At 43.1% G+C, this 17,121-nt stretch overlaps 1 protein-coding gene across 2 annotated transcripts in view; it reads right to left on the reverse strand.

Moving 5' to 3' along the window:
- The window catches only part of LOC126236206 (ribosomal protein S6 kinase alpha-5-like), a 428,729-nt gene that overhangs the window by 19,762 nt on the left and 391,846 nt on the right, over window positions 1-17,121 (reverse strand). For both annotated transcript variants that reach the window (XM_049945320.1, XM_049945321.1), the window contains exon 4: window positions 8,553-8,668. In XM_049945320.1, coding sequence (XP_049801277.1) covers window positions 8,553-8,668 — 116 coding nt within the window. The remainder of the gene's footprint in view (window positions 1-8,552; window positions 8,669-17,121) is intronic.

Consider the following 17,121-nt stretch of genomic DNA (forward strand, 5'->3'; position numbering starts at 1 on the left):
AATTTCAAATTATTCTTTACTGCTCTTTCGAAATTACTTACATTGCAGGTCGTAGAGCATGAAAAGAATATCATATTCATTATATGGCCATACGGAATCATCATATTAATGCTTCTTATATGGTATGCGTAGACTCAGAGAAAGCTTTTGACGATGTTGACTGGAAGACACTCTTTCAAATTCTGAAGGTGGCAGGGGTAAAATACAGAGAGCAAAATGCTATTTACAATTTGTATTGAAACCGGAAGGCAGTTATAAGAGTCGAGGGGCATGAAAGGGAAGGGAGAGAGACAGGGTTGTAGCCTATCCCCGATGTTATTCAATCTGTATATTGAGCAAGCAGTAAAAAAAAAAAAAAAAAAAAAAAAAAAGAAATAAATCTGAGTAGGAATTAAAATCCATGAAATCCATGGAGAAGAAATAAAAATTTTGAGGTTCGCTAATGACATTGTAATTCTGTCAGAGACAGCAAAGGACCTTGAAGAGCAGCTGAACGTAATGGACAGTGGGTTGAAAAGAGGATATAAGATGAACATAAAAAAAAGCAAAACAAGCATAATGGAATGTAGTCGAATCAAATCGGATGATGCTATGGGAATTAGATTAGGACATGAGCGCTTAAAGTAGTAAATGAGTTTTGCTATTTGGGGAGCAAAGTAATTGATGCTGGTCGAAGTAGAGAGGATATAAAATGTAGACTGGCAATGGCAAAGAAAGCGTTTCTGAAGAAAATAAATTTGTTAACATCGAGTATAGATTTAAATGTCAGGAAGTCGTTTCTAAATGTATTTGTATGGAGTGTAGCCATGTATGGAAGTGAAACGTGGACGATAAATAATTTAGACAAGAAGAGAATAGAAGCTTTCAAAATGTGGTGCTACAGAAGAATGCTGAAGATCAGATGGGTAGATCACATAACTAATGGGGAGTTATTGAATAGAATTGGGGAGAAGAGGAGTTTGTGGCACAACTGGACAAAAGGAAGGGACCGGTTGGTAGGACATGTTTTGAGGCATCAGGGGATCACATATTTAGCATTGGAGGGCAGCGTGGAGGGTAAAAATCATAGAGGGAGACCAAGAGGTGTATACACTAATCAGATTCCGAAGGATGTAGGTTGCAGTAAGTACTGGGAGATGAAGAAGCTTGCACAGGATAGAGTAGCATGGAGAGCTGCATCAAACCAGTCTCTGAACTGAAGACCACATCAACAACAACAACAACAACAACAACAACAACAACAACAACAACATGGTATGCCTTACCGTGTTCTAATTTCGAAGGACAATAATGCATCATTTTATTAAAAAAAACGCTAAATAGCTGAAATTGCTACAGTTTTATCTACAAGGAAATAAAAAACTAGTCAAATGGCAGAAAGTATTGTCTGTTAGTTCTGCGTGACTGACTTCAAATGATGATGATGATGATGATGATGATGATGATGATGATGATGATGATGATGATGATGATGATGATGACGACAATAACAATAAGAAGAAGAGAATCAAGGGTAAAACTTCGCCACAGTTAACATGCCGACCGTTCCGTGCAGTTTGTTAACTCTGTTATTACCCAACACAGGCCGAAAACAATAGTCTGAACATATAATTTATGTCAAGCTTTCCTTCCTCTTCACATCTTAAACGTCACAAGCGTTTTAAAATATTCCTGCACACGAAAGCGAAAACGTAGCTTTCTGATTTTTTTGAATTGTCATACCCGAAAGGCTGATGTGCAGAGTTCCTTCCGATTGGATATAGACGTTTTAATACTGACATTTTCGACAACACGTAGTGTATACGTGGTATGAGTAGTAATTTCATGGTTACAGAAGACGAGGTACCTTTAGAGTTGAGTTTCGAAACAGAGAGCGTTCTCGTCTTGGCTTGTCTCGTTACTTTTTACTGCATCTTTCCTTCCTTGATAAACGCAAGGGAAAGGCTAGATGCTGGTGTGATGATAAAAATTCTCTCTTTCATTGTGGCGGAAGAAGTCGAAAGCGAAACCGTCATGCAGGTATATGCTGGGCAGGAGACTTTGAGCAGTAAAGATCAGAACGTATTCTCCGCTGCGCAGTGAAAGTTTCGTTCCGAGAACCACCCCTAGACTGTGACCAAGCCATTACCCGAGGTATCCTTTCTCCCAGCAAGCAGGTGAGCTTACCAAGTGACTGGAAAGTGGGACGCAGGTATTGGCGGACTGACTCTTTGAAACAAGGTAGATTAGGTTGTAACATCCAGTCGACGACGAGGTCATTAGAGATGGAGCACAAGCTCGGATTGGGAAAACACGGGGAAAGAAATCGGCCTTATCCTTTTCGAAGGGGCCATGCCGGCCTAGCGTCGTAAGCAGTTATCTGTATGGCCGAAAGTGGATTCGAACCGTAGTCCTCCTGAATACGGGTCCAGTGTCTCAGCACTGCGCCACGTCGCTCGGTTTGAAGCTCCGAATCAGGGCGACTGGTGCGCTCGGATGCATCAGATGACAAAGTATTTCCCGTGAAAGGAAAAGCGTCTAGAAGCGAAGGACTTATTTATTACATGAACTGAATTATTTGGCGAATGCTCCACGCGCCCCCACACTGCTGGTGGAACAACAAAACCAGGGACAGACGCCGACCCTTTTATGCTCAGAGTGTTACCCGTATGCCAGAGACGCTGATTAGTACATAGTGCGTCATCGAAGGGCATGAAACGTAGGGGGCCAAGAAAGGACGTGTTTATCACCATACCTGAGAAGAAATGATAGCTGTGCTCGAAATAAAACCGCACATAGGAATGATTAATCGCTTCATGGCTTCCCCATACTTCGTGGCTTCTCACTGTGTTATAAAAATGAAGATATATTCCAAACCATAATATTTTCTGTTGTTTTCTTCTTTTTATAGTTTGTATTCACACATTACATGCACTGCCAAACGCAGATTCTAACCTTGAAAATTTTACAATGAGAAGTATTCTTACTAGCTACACAACACATCTGCATTATCTATGGCGGGGTGAATCAAGATGAGGTATTTCGAGAATCAAGATGAGGTATTTGTTCACTTCTTTCTTTTCATTATAATTTACCTATGAGATTTATTAACAGACGAAAATGAAATTGAGAATTTTGTTCCTGACAGGGGGCAGAGACTGAAGGAGAACGCAATACGTTGTTTGTGGACAGACGAATGGTATAATGTTACGGGTATTGTGTTGAGATCACGCTATGTTTAACCTTTCATCTGACCCGTCTTTTGCTTGAAGGATCAAAGTAAGCGGTGATTCATGAAGGGAATGACTTCTTCTAAAGAGCCATCAGAGAGCGAATGGGGAATGTAAACGATCTTAGAATAAATCTGACCAAGTATCTCTCTATGACATCAGTTCGAGACAACAAGTAGCTAATCGATAAAGACCTCCGTTATCACAACTGTAAGAATTCGTCTGTGGAAATAACAGCAGTGACGTTTATTTAAAGGCCGTTCACGTGAGTCCGACCTCAATGTCAGAACAGTCTCGCACCTTAACCGACTGGTTTCATGCCCAGTTTGTTAAAACGGAATATAAATTTAAAGATGAAGAAATATTGAACACCATACACTTCGCGTCATACTGTAAAATGAAATCAGACTTTTCGGCCGGCTGTGGATAATCATCCTCGGGACGGGTAAACTGTAGTTTCAATGTCCCAACGAATGCGAGGGCTCTTCAGAAAATATCCGATTTTTATTTATAAAATCGTTCTTTATTCAGATGCAGTTGTTTGACGCTAGTTACCTTCAAGGCAGTCCCCTTCAGCTTCTACATACCTCTCCCAACGCTGCAGCAACTGCTGGAAGCGTAACTGAAAAGTCTGTTTTTGTATGGTGTGTAGCTGCTCTGTCTAATTCTGCGTAGGCCTAATGTCTTCCCTATTCTGAAAACTGGCCCCTTTCGGAGCCTTTTTCAGAGTCTTTCTCAGGTTAGGGAAAAGCAAGAAGTCACTCGGTGTCAGGTCAAGGGAATAGGAAGGCTGAGAAACCACAGCCGTGCTGTGTTAGACCAAAAACTCTGAATTAATCGAGGACTAAGAATGGGCGCATAACTTGGTAAGGGTGCCAATTGTCCACTGCTCACATGTCCGGCCGTTGCGTCTCACTGCTTCACGAAGGCGACGCAGAACCTCTTGGTTGTCCTTGTTGACGTTAGTACCTTCTGAGGTGTACTCGCAATGAAGCGCACCAATGGAGTCAAAAAGAGACGGTCGATATGATTTCCACATTGCTGAGACCTGCCTCGCCTTTTTGGGTCTCGGGGATGATGGATGATTCTATTGCGATGACTGGAACTTTGTTTCTGGGGCGTACCCATAAACCGAGGACTCATCACCAGTGATCACTCTCTTACGGAAGTTGGGATTGTTGTTCACAGTATCCAATATGTCCTGTGCGATCTCCGAACGAAGTTGCTTCTGATCAGTTGTTAGCAACTTTGGCAAAACTTTCGCTAAGTTCCTCCTGAGGGCCAAATCTTTTGTTAAAATACAGAGAATGAATTCAATACTAATTGTATACCCTGCTGCAAGTTCTCTGATCGTGATTCATATATCCTTCATCACCAGGGTCCTTACGTGATCAAGAACAATCTCACTTCCGGATGATGAGTGCCTACCTCAACGTGCTTCACTCTTCGCTGATTAAGCGACCATCTTTGAAGCGATTATTTTTTTTTTTTGTCATCAGTCTACTGACTGGTTTGATGCGGCCCGCCACGAATTCCTTTCCTGTGCTAACCTCTACATCTCAGAGTAGCACTTGCAACCTACGTCCTCAATTATTTGCTTGACGTATTCCAATCTCTGTCTTCCTCTACAGTTTTTGCCCTCTACAGCTCCCTCTAGTACCATGGAAGTCATTCCCTCATGTCTTAGCAGATGTCCTATCATACTGTCCCTTCTCGTTATCAGTGTTTTCCACATATTCCTTTCCTCTCCGATTCTGCGTAGAACCTCCTCATTCCTTACCTTATCAGTCCACCTAATTTTCAACATTCGTCTGTAGCACCACATCTCAAATGCTTCGATTCTCTTCTGTTCCGGTTTTCCCACAGTCCATGGTTCACTACCATACAATGCTGTACTCCAGACGTACATCCTCAGAAATTTCTTCCTCAAACTAAGGCCGGTATTTGATATTAGTAGACTTCTCTTGGCCAGAAATGCCTTTTTTGCCATAGCGAGTCTGCTTTTGATGTCCTCCTTGCTCCGTCCGTCATTGGTTATTTTACTGCCTAGGTAGCAGAATTCCTTAACTTCATTGACTTCGTGACCATCAATCCTGATGATAAGTTTCTCGCTGTTCTCATTTCTACTACTTCTCATTACCTTCATCTTTCTCCGATTTACTCTCAAACCATACTGTGTACTCATTAGACTGTTCATTCCGTTCAGCAGATCATTTACTTTTTCTTCACTTTCACTCAGGATAGCAATGTCATCAGCGAATCGTATCATTGATATCCTTTCACCTTGTATTTTAATTCCACTCCTGAACCTTTCTTTTATTTCCATCATTGCTTCCTCGATGTACAGATTGAAGAGTAGGGGCGAAAGGCTACAGCCTTGTCTTACACCCTTCTTAATACGAGCACTTCGTTCTTGATCGTCCACTCTTATTATTCCCTCTTGGTTGTTGTACATGTTGTATATGACCCGTCTCTCCCTATAGCTTACACCTACTTTTTTCAGAATCTCTAACAGCTTGCACCATTTTATATTGTCGAACGCTTTTTCCAGGTCGACAAATCCTATGAAAGTGTCTTGATTTTTCTTTAGCCTTGCTTCCATTATTAGCCGTAACGTCAGAATTGCCTCTCTCGTCCCTTTACTTTTCCTAAAGCCAAACTGATCGTCACCTAGCGCATTCTCAATTTTCTTTTCCATTCTTCTGTATATTATTCTTGTAAGCAGCTTCGATGCATGAGCTGTTAAGCTGATTGTGCGATAATTCTCGCGCTTGTCAGCTCTTGCCGTCTTCCGAATTGTGTGGATGATGCTTTTCCGAAAGTCACATGGTATGTCGCCAGACTCATATATTCTACACACCAACGTGAATATTCGTTTTGTTGCCACTTCCCCCAATGATTTTAGAAATTCTGGTGGAATGTTATCTATCCCTTCTGCCTTATTTGACCGTAAGTCCTCCAAAGCTCTTTTAAATTCCGATTCTAATACTGGATCCCCTATCTTTTCTAAATCGACTCCTGTTTCTTCTTCTATCACATCAAATCTTCACCTTCATAGAGGCTCTCCCCTCTGCATTTAACAGTGGAATTCCCGTTGCTCTCTTAATATTACCACCGTTGCTTTTAATGTCACCAAAGGTTATTTTGACTTTCCTGTATGCTGAGTCTGTCCTTCCGACAATCGTATCTTTTTCGATGTCTTTACATTTTTCCTGCAGCCATTTCGCCTTAGCTTCCCTGCACTTCCTATTTATTTCATTCCTCAGCGACTTGTATTTCTGTACTCCTGATTTTCCCGGAACATGTTTGTACTTCCTCCTTTCATCAATCAACTGAAGTATTTCTTCTGTTACCCATGGTTTCTTCGCAGCTACCTTCTTTGTATCTATGTTTTCCTTCCCAACTTCTGTGATGGCCCTTTTTAGAGATGTCCATTCCTCTTCAACTGTACTGCCTACTTCGCTATTCATTATTGCTGTATCTACAGCGTCAGAGAACTTCAAACGTATCTCGTCATTCCTCAGTACCTCCGTATTCCACTTCTTTGCGTATTGATTCTTCCTGATTGATGTCTTGTACTTCAGCCTACTCTTCATCACTACTATATTGTGATCTGAGTCTATATCTGCTCCTGGGTACGCCTTACAATCCAGTATCTGATTTCGGAATCTCTGTCTGACCATGATGTAATCTAATTGAAATCTTCCCGTATCTCCCGGCCTTTTCCAAGTACACCTCCTCCTCTTGTGATTCTTGAACAGGGTATTCGCTATTACTAGCTGAAACTTGTTACAGAACTCAATTAGTCTTTCTCCTCTTTCATTCCTTGTCCCAAGCCCATATTCTCCTGTAGCCTTTTCTTCTACTCCTTCCCCTACAACTGCATTCCAGTCGCCCATGACTATTAGATTTTCGTCCCCCTTTACATACTGCATTACCCTTTCAATATCCTCATACACTTTCTCTATCTGTTCATCTTCAGCTTGCGACGTCGGCATGTATACCTGAACTATCGTTGTCGGTGTTGGTCTGCTGTCGATTCTGATTAGAACAACCCGGTCACTGATCTGTTCACAGTAACACACCCTCTGCCCTACCTTCCTATTCATAACGAATCCTACACCTGTTATACCATTTTCTGCTGCTGTTGATATTACCCGATACTCATCTGACCAGAAATCTTTGTCTTCCTTCCACTTCACTTCACTGACCCCTACTATATCTAGATTGAGCCTTTGCATTTCCCTTTTCAGATTTTCTAGTTTCCCTACCACGTTCAAGCTTCTGACATTCCACGCCCCGACTCGTAGAACGTTATCCTTTCGTTGATTATTCAATCTTTTTCTCATGGTAACCTCCCCCTTGGCAGTCCCCTCCCGGAGATCCGAACGGGGGACTATTCCGGAATCTTTTGCCAATGGAGAGATCATCATGACACTTCTTCAACTACAGGCCACATGTCCTATGGATACACGTTACGTGTCTTTAATGCAGTGGTTTCCATTGCCTTCTGCATCCTCATGTCGTTGATCATTGCTGATTCTTCTGCCTTTAGGGGCAATTTCCCACCCCTAGGACAAGAGAGTGCCCTGAACCTCTATCCGCTCCTCCGCCCTCTTTGACAAGGCCGTTGGCAGAATGAGGCTGACTTCTTATGCCGGAAGTCTTCGGCCGCCAATGCTGATTATTTATCAAAAATTAGGCAGTGGCGGGGATCGAACCCGGGACCGAAGACTTTTTGATTATGAATCAAAGACGCTACCCTTTTTTTTTGTAGTCTCATTTTGTTCGTTTTCGTTCGTTGTATCTGCTCGGTGCGGACGTCGCAAGACACCCGTTTCAGTTCGCACCCGTTTCAGTTCGTAGTTGATCCATTATCTCAGTTTTTTTTATTACAGAGGGCAACTAACCCTCTGACCGAACACGCTGAGTTACCGTGCCGGCTGCCCCTAGACCACGTGTTCATTGTACCACTCCCTTATCTGTGTGGTACCTATTGCGTCGTATCCAAACACTTGTTGATCTCGCGGATTGTTCCAACGTGAGACTCTCCGAGCTTAAAACAAAGTTCGAGGCAATAAGGTTGTTCTACATTTTCTGTCATGTTTCCCACAACACAAAATACGACGACAACCACTTACTTGCGTTCACTTGTACACTACGCATGGCTACAAAGAGAGAGCAAGCGCACCCCGATACCATTCTCGGTTTCAACCATTAAAAGGAAGGTCAGATACTTTTTGAACAGCCCTCATACACTCGACAGCTGGTCTCAACGTGGGCACTTACTCCTGTATTAAAGCTAGGCCGGCGTTATTTCTACACGGAGTCAGCAGTACCGACCTTGTGCAGGTGCTCCAGCGCCAGGATGATCTCGCCGATGTAGATGCGGACCTCGCTCTCGCTGAAGTGCTCCCGCTGGTACAGGTGCGTAAACAGCTCGCCTCCGCTCACGTAGTCTGCAACAACGGAAAGGGCACTATTAGCGAGGAATCCCAAGGAGATTGGCAGCAGTGTGTGAGCAATTCCGCACAAGCAGCTGTTTGCAGACATTCCAGTGTCAATTAAATTGATTATGGCATATACGAAATGTCACTGCCTGTGTTATTAAGGAGTACGGCGCAATGTTCCTTCGCATGCATGCATGCCTGTCCGAAGAAACACTGCATCGTATTTCGTAAAAACACTGGCACTGCTATTTCGTATTTATTGGCCAATGCTAGGCCCTCGACTTTCAATAAATATGTCCTTCCTGGATGGGAATATGCGTAACGTAAGAGTGCAGGTTGTGTCTTTTGGACAACGACGTATGGAAGTGTGGGTCTGGTAGTAAATCGTGCACGGATAGCCGAAACTGAGAAGGCGACCGCTCGCGTAAAGCAGGAAATCAGAGTTCGACTCCGCGTCCGGCACAAATTTTCATTATCGTCATTCCATTATACAGGGTATGTTTGTATACTTCCGCATTTCAAGTGAAATTCGCCGCTAAGTGTAGTCCGAAATGGAAAAGGAAATTGAAGGGTAGGAAGGAGGAGGAAGACGTTTTGAGACTTGACGATGTCATTTTAATTATCTGAGAGACGAAGGAGGAGTTGGGAGGTCAGTTGAACGGAGTGGGCCGTCCGGTGTGGCCGTGCGGTTCTAGGCGCATCAGTCTGGAACTACGTGACCGCTACGGTCGCAAGTTCGAATCCAGCCTTGGGCATGGATGTGTGTGATGTCCTTAGGTTAATTAGGTTTAAGTAATTCTAAGTTCTAAGGGACTGATGACCACAGATGTTAAGTCCCATAGTGCTCAGAACGATTTGAACGGAGTGGATAGTGTCGTGAAAATGAGTTGTTAGATGCACATAAACGTAAAACAAGTGCAGTGGAGTGGAATTAAATCAGGCGATGCTGAGGGAATTACTAGATGAAATCAAATCTACAAGTAATTGTTTATTATTACGTGGACAGAAAAGTGACGATGGCCGAAGCAGAGAGGATATAAAATGCAGAATGGACCTAGAAAGGGAAGCGTTCCTGACAAAGAGAAATATGTTAAAACAGAACATAAATATAAATATGAAGTATTTCTGAAAGTATATGTCTGGGATGTAGATTTGCTTGGAATCGAAATGTGGACGATGAACAGTACAGATAAGAAGAAAATACAAAAATGGTTCAAATGGCTCTGAACACTATGGGACATAACATCTGAGGTCATCAGTCCCCTATAACTTAGAACTACTTAAACCTAACTAACCTAAGGACACCACACACATCCATGCCCAAGGCAGGATTCGAACCTGCGACCGTAGCGGTCGCGCGGTTCCAGACTGACGCGCCTAGAACCGCTCGGCCACTCCGGACGGCAGAAGAAAATACAAACAAGGTTTCCAAGTGTAGTGCTGCAGAAGAATGCTGGATATTAGATGGATGGATCGTGTAAATAATGAGGGAGACAATGAAATTATCAGGGGAGAAAGAGATGTATGGTGACAGTTAAATAAATGAAGGGAGAGACTGATAGGATGTGTCCTGAGCCGCCAGTTTGATTTTGTAGTAATATAGGACAGAATGTGACGAAAGGGGAGGGGGGGGGAGAGCGTTTGATTAAACCTCTGGAGGGAGAACAGAGCTTGACTATAATAAACAAGTTGAAGTGGCTATGCGTTACAGTAGTTATGCATGCATTACGAGGCTTGCAAGGATAGACCAGCGTGGAGAGTTGTATCAAACCAGCCTTCGGACTAGAGACAACAACGGCGCCACCCTGCTGGGTTCACGCCTAGCAGCCCAGCCCCAGGTCAGTTTGGGACACATTTAATTAGACAGAGCGCCTGGGGGTGCAACGAGCGCTTGGCGGCAGCCACAGCCAGCCTTGAGTACACACGAGCCGCGCACCCCGTCTCAGGTCGCCGCTTAAGGCAATTAGTATGACGCGCCGCCACTGGCCTCGCGACACCAGCGATCAATACGGGCCGGTCGCTGATACTTGGCCCAGCTGCACCTGATCAGTAGCCAATCACATGATCACAATATTTTTATAGACATGGTAAGGTCGCACCCATGTCCTCTTAGTATATGATTAAAACCGGTCTCATCTATCGTCATGACCGAATCGTTCCTAAAGGGATGGCAATGTCTGTGACGTTCAACAAGCCGAGGCTGGGGTACCTCAGGGATCAATACTACGCTCAACCCAATACCACCCCCCCCCCTCTCTCTCTCTCTCTCTCTCTCTCTCTCTCTCTCTCTCTCTCACACACACACACACACACACACATACACACACTTCGTCGTGAAACTTATGTAGGCTTTCGTGGGATAGTTACAGTCTTTATTCAAGTGAGTGGAGGGATGCTCTTCACTCCAAAAGACAAAGCTGTATTTTAAAGCACGTTTGAACTTCATCTTTCACCTACCCCTATTCCTCACTAATTAGCCAATGTCTCCTTGTGTCACCCTTGTTTCCTCTTATCTTCCTCCACTCCTTCCTTTCTTCCTGTTTGTATCTTGTTATTTTAAGGGGTACCCTGAAAGTTCACTGATAGCATACTCGGGAAATGCGATTAGTCTGTTTAGGAAGATTATCTATAGAACTCTCGTGCGACCTGTCCTAGAATATTCCCTACAGCAAACAGCAACGTCAAAGGATACTGCACGTATGCAAGCAAGGGCAGCACAGCTTGTGATAGGTTTGTTTGCCCACGGCCAAGTGTCCCGGTGAGCCTAAGAAAGCTGAACTGGCGCACGCTTGAAACCAGACACTAACTGCCCGGTGAAAGCTTAACACAAAGTTTCAACAGCAACCACTAAAGGAAGAATCCAGTTATGTACTGCAACCACCTACGTATCACTACCGCAGAATCAGCTAAGACAATATTAGCCTAATTACAGCGCGCACAGAGGCGTTACAGCTGTCGTTCTTCCGAGTTCCATACCCGAATGAAAAGCGAAGAAGGCCTAATAAGCGGTAGAACTGGAAATAATTTTTAGCATGCACTTCAATATAGCCTACACACTACAGATTTAGAAGTCCTCATAATATTAATGCATTCAGTACATTTTTTCCTTATCTCGAGATGGTAAATTATTCGGTCTGCAGATCACTTTCCTTTTCTTTCAAATGACCGGTTTCGGGCCAGTTACCATCTTGAGAGCATTTGTTACAGTTACTCCTTAACTTGTCGATACAGAACTGCAAGTTTGCTGTGATAACTCAGTTGTAATTGAGTTATGGAAGTCCTGCACCGAGAAGTTACTCCGTAACTGTAAGAAATTGTCTCGAGATGCACAACTGGTCCGAAACCTGTTGTCTGAAAATAAAGAAATGCAATCTGCAGAATGGAATTGGACATTTTTGTACAAATGAAGATCGCGGACACTCCTCAATGAGGAACATGTATAGTTTTGATGGATTCATTTCCAATGTCGACATTCTTAATTCTGTACAGTAAACTACGTCCTCTCATAACTCTAGGAAAACTCTTTTCTGATGCCTAAATTAATGTAGGAACAGCTTCGTCTTTTAAAAAATTTCAATCGTGTTTCGTTTTTTCCGTGATATAATTATTGTCCGAGATTTATCTGATCATTTTGCTAGTTTTGCTGTATTCTTTTCATATTCACAGGTAGTATCTCACACTAGATAATTAACTCCTTCGGTATTTTCTAACACATCATTATTGACAAAAATTTAGCTATCTTATGGGTTCTTTTGCTTTGCGAGTCGTAATTTTAGATTTTTGGCTGATACTTTAAGGATATATTCTTTATAGACACTATGCACAAGCACATTCGTTTCCTAAAATATCGAAAGATCATCATCTTTCTTCAGTCACAAATCGTAGAATTTATCACAATGCTTTTTTTCGCCCATATTTTACAGAAGTAACTTAATGAACCACACTGGGTAAAACTGAAGTTCTCCACGTGTATCATCTTATTTGCGTCATTAAATGTGCGATCGTCTGTGTCCGCGAACATTGTACAACTTTTATCAAACAGAAATAAATTTTAAATGCAATGAAAGTTGTTTTCAGATGTTGTCTTTTATCTTTGTGACGTTGACAGGTTCCACGGTAGCACGATAAAGCCCCAACAATAAAGCATACCTGCGAAGCACTCACAAAGGGGTCCTAAACGGACCGTATGTGAGCAGTGTTGCGGAATGAAAGTGATGATCAACGTTTGATCATTGATAGAAATTTAATCCGCAATAACTCTGATGAAAAGTATGCTCACCACTTTTACCTCCTCCTCACACACACACACACACACACACACACACACACACACACACACACACACACACACACACTTCATAAAATACAAGCTCTAGTACCCTTGAAGAATGTCCAGGTGTTAAGAAATACAGCAACGACGAAATAACTACGTCGATTACAATTATTGTTAATCATATTATGTACGCTGTTTCACATTAAATAAATAAACAAAACAACAAAGTCTCGAAAGCGCCTCAACTAGAAACCCATCTACACTTCCAGGAGTAGCTTCTTCCATACACTATTGATGAACAGGACATATAGTGCACAGAATGTAAGAAAACAGTTAACATGCGATGTAATGTAATGGAATTACGTCGCGAAGACGATTACGCAGTTTCTCTGTGGGCAACGTTAAACGTATCTTGCAGTAAGTTGTGTGGCACAACAAGTGTTTGGCCCCATTATCCGCCGCGGTGCAGTACTGGCGAGCGCGGCCAGTAGCGCAGAACGCGGCCTGCAAACCTTGGCCGACATCCGAATCGCCGTATTGCGCGCTGACCTGCTAACGCCTGCACCGGCGCCGCAGGCAACCCGCAAAACGATCTGGCCGGCACTGCGCCCTGCTGCCGACTCATTCCTGCGTCTTTCTTCTGGCCGTTCAGCGAGGAAGCAAATCACTCTGTATGGCTACTTAAAACGTCTGAACGAGCTCCGTGTGTTTCACTTAATGAAAACACAGCTGCTTCATCTTTTGGAGCTTTTATTTTCTTCTCCACTTTCGATTACATGGGCGACTTTGTCATCAAAGAAAATCACCGTGTACCCTTATTTACAGGAACAATAATCCCATCTCAAGCTATGAGTAGTCGGTAAACATCAAACACTTAACTCGTCGCCGGAATTCCTTGTGATCTTTCCTCCCTCAGTCGTGTAACCTTTAGGTCAGGGCTTCACAACATACGTGCTCGCGGAGCAAGCTGTGAGCAGCAAGGCGCGAGCACGGAGCAGCGCGAGCACGCTACCCCCACTACCGGACCAGAGCGGAGAGTGGGGAGAGTCACGTGGGGCGCACAACAGCTGCCGCCAGTCAATGTAAACCGCGGCCACCTGCAGGGATATCACTCACGAATTATTACTGCGACAAGTGAAACAAATAAAGGAGAACGTACACGTGCCAGATAATTTTATTAGCTTAGTGTATGCCTCTACATTCGTATTACTTTGTGAACTGTTACACAATAAAAGGTGTCACTGAAGTGTGGGGTTCTCGGTTAACTTGTACTTTTTGCCCTTTACAATTGCGTCTATGTTCGGAGTAATTGTTCTTGTGCATTGTAGGTGCAGCGTGCCGTTTAAATTTCGATCAGACAATGCGTTTCTCAGGCGCGTCTTGTTACATTTCATTGCAGAGAACAGTTGTTCACAAACATACGTGGAACCGATCATTGATATTATTGTAGCCGCCAGTTTGTGCAAACGAGGAAATCTATCCTGAGGGAAGCCTCTGTAGAATTCCAAAATGTTTTTCTTGTTCTGAAATTTGTCTCTGTATTCTCTGTCACACTGCAGGTCAATAATTTCTTGCTGCAGCTCAGGACGAATCTCTTCAATATTCGCTGAATATGGAGAGGAGAACAGATCAAAATCACTGTCTAGTGCTGTCAGATCTTGAAAGTGTTGATCAAATTCTTCCTTAAGGGCAACTAAACTATGTGAATAAAGTTCACAGTCTTTGTGAACGTCTTGCATGGATGATAATGTAGGAAAATGAGCTACATTTCCTGTTTCCAGCTGACTCACCCGAAGTGTCAATTTCATTTTAAAAGCTCGTATTCGATCTATGAAATGAGTAATTAGTAGATCTTTACCTTGTAGTCAAATGTTCAAAGCATTCAGATGGCTCCAGAATGAGATTTTCACTCTGCAGCGGAGTGTGCGCTGATATGAAACTTCCTGGCAGATTAAAACTGTGCGCCCGACCGAGACTCGAACTCGGGTTCGAGTCTCGGTCGGGCACACAGTTTTAATCTGCCAGGAAGTTTCATTCAGATGGCTAATTAAATCTGCTAAGAACGCGAGATCACGTTTCCATTAAGGCTCTTTCAATTCAGGAACACGCATATTATTTATTTCCATGAACATATTTATCTCATCTAATAGGCAAAAATATCGATTTAATAATTCGCCACGACTAAGCCAGCGGACGTCGCTGTCATAAGGCAGGCTACCATAATGGATTTCTACATACTCAAGAAAGCTTTTAAATTGCCTGTGTTGTAGCCCATGCTTCCTTATATAATCGGTTGTACGAAAAACAACACTCATCACATTTTTTAGAGTGATACTCTTTGCACATACGTTTTCCTGGTGGATCAGCCAGTGAACGCCCCTTGTTTCATTCGGCACGGTCAGTTTTTGCATTTTCTCCTTCAACAGCGCGACGAAACCTGATTTTTTCCCTGTCATCGCTGGTGCACCGTCTGTAGACACTGAAACTAAAGAATTCCAAGACAATCCTGTATTTTCAACACTTTCTTCAACACCACTTAAAATATCACCTCCAGTTGCAGTGTTCTTCATGGCTACTACATCGAGGAGCTCCTCCCTCACCTGAAGATCTCTATTAACACCTCTAATAAATATGGTAAGCTGCGCTGTTCCTGTGATATCAACACTTTCGTCCAGAGATAGAGAATACGCCATAAAATCTTTAAGGATATTTGCAAGCTAGCTCTGGACGTCGTCTGCCATGTCCTGTATGCGACGCATAATGGTCGTGTTAGATAATGGCACAATCCGAAACTGTTCAACTTGAGATGGACACAAATGTTCCGCGGCAACTACCAAACATTCTTTTATTAAATCGCCATCAGTGATGGGGAGCAGGGATTTTGCTAAAAGCAAAGCAATTTTGTAACTCAATCTGATAGCTGCCTCAGTTGATTTTTCTTCGTCGTCCAGATTCTTAACCAGCGAAGTGACTGTTAGAGCTGATCGTAGTACTTTAAACGTTACACAGTCGGCGCGAATTCAATAGGCACGCTGCAGCCCTATCCAAACGTGCGCGCGCATTTCCCCTCCCTCCCCTCCCTCCCTACTCGGCGACCTTGCAGCTGCTCGCGAGCACGCGCCTGAGCAGGCGCGAGTACTCGCGCTCAAAACCGGCCAGTTATTAAGCCCTGCTTTAGGTAGTCTCAGCTGCCTCACAAACTCATCAGACGTCAAGACTTTTATTTACTATTCCTGGAGTGTTGTTAAAAACAGTGCAAGAGTTATTTTCCTCATTATGAAACAAGTTATTACCTCGTTTCACACAGTAAATACGACTTGTTTAAGGAAACTTCAATTTATTTTTCAGACACTTTCACGCTCCACAAAACACAGCACTGGATCATTGTTCTATAAAAATCAATATTTCATGCCAGAATTCTCCGAGTATAATGACAGAGTTACTCGTTTAGCCATCTTTCGTTATATTTCCAAAATAATTTACAGTGACTCATACAACGGAGACATGATTCCATGAAGTAAACAGTGTCTGTACAAAATAAAATATCAATTAGATGAATGAGTCACGTACAGAAACGTAAAATCTGGCCAACTAGCAAGAAAATGAAAAAAAGTTCTGTGCGTTATTCCGATGTTCTGTCACACACAGAACAGATACATACAAACTTGACGATATGTTTCGTCTAAAGTTTTATAAGGAACACGAAGCCTTATCTAATGATGGTAGCACACGAAACACAGGCAATGCGACAAACGGGGACTGCATAGATTAATTATTTGTATTGCTTCCACGAAGCGGCCTTGACGCAGTGGTAACACCGGTTCCGTCACATCAACGAAGTTAGCCGCTGTTGGCCTGGGCTAGCACTTGGATGGGTGACCATCCGGTCTGCCAAGCGCTGTTGGCAAGCGGGGTGCACTCACCTCCGTGTGAGGCAAACTGAGGAGCTACTTGATTGACGCCTGTGGTCTGAGGATGACACGGCGGTCGGTCGGTACCGGTTGGCCCTTATGGCCTGTTCTGGCATAGTTCAGTTCATTGCTTCCATGAAACTAAGTCACTTTCCTGTAAATTCTATAATACCACTTAACTGCAAGAAAGGGTTATTATTTTCCAAACTCCATAGAGTGTAAACAAAAACGTACATTCTGTTAGTAGCAGTAAATTGTTGCAATTAAAATGTTGACGA

The sequence above is a fragment of the Schistocerca nitens genome, chromosome 2, assembly GCF_023898315.1.
Source record: "Schistocerca nitens isolate TAMUIC-IGC-003100 chromosome 2, iqSchNite1.1, whole genome shotgun sequence".
Lineage (NCBI taxonomy): Eukaryota > Metazoa > Arthropoda > Insecta > Orthoptera > Acrididae > Schistocerca > Schistocerca nitens.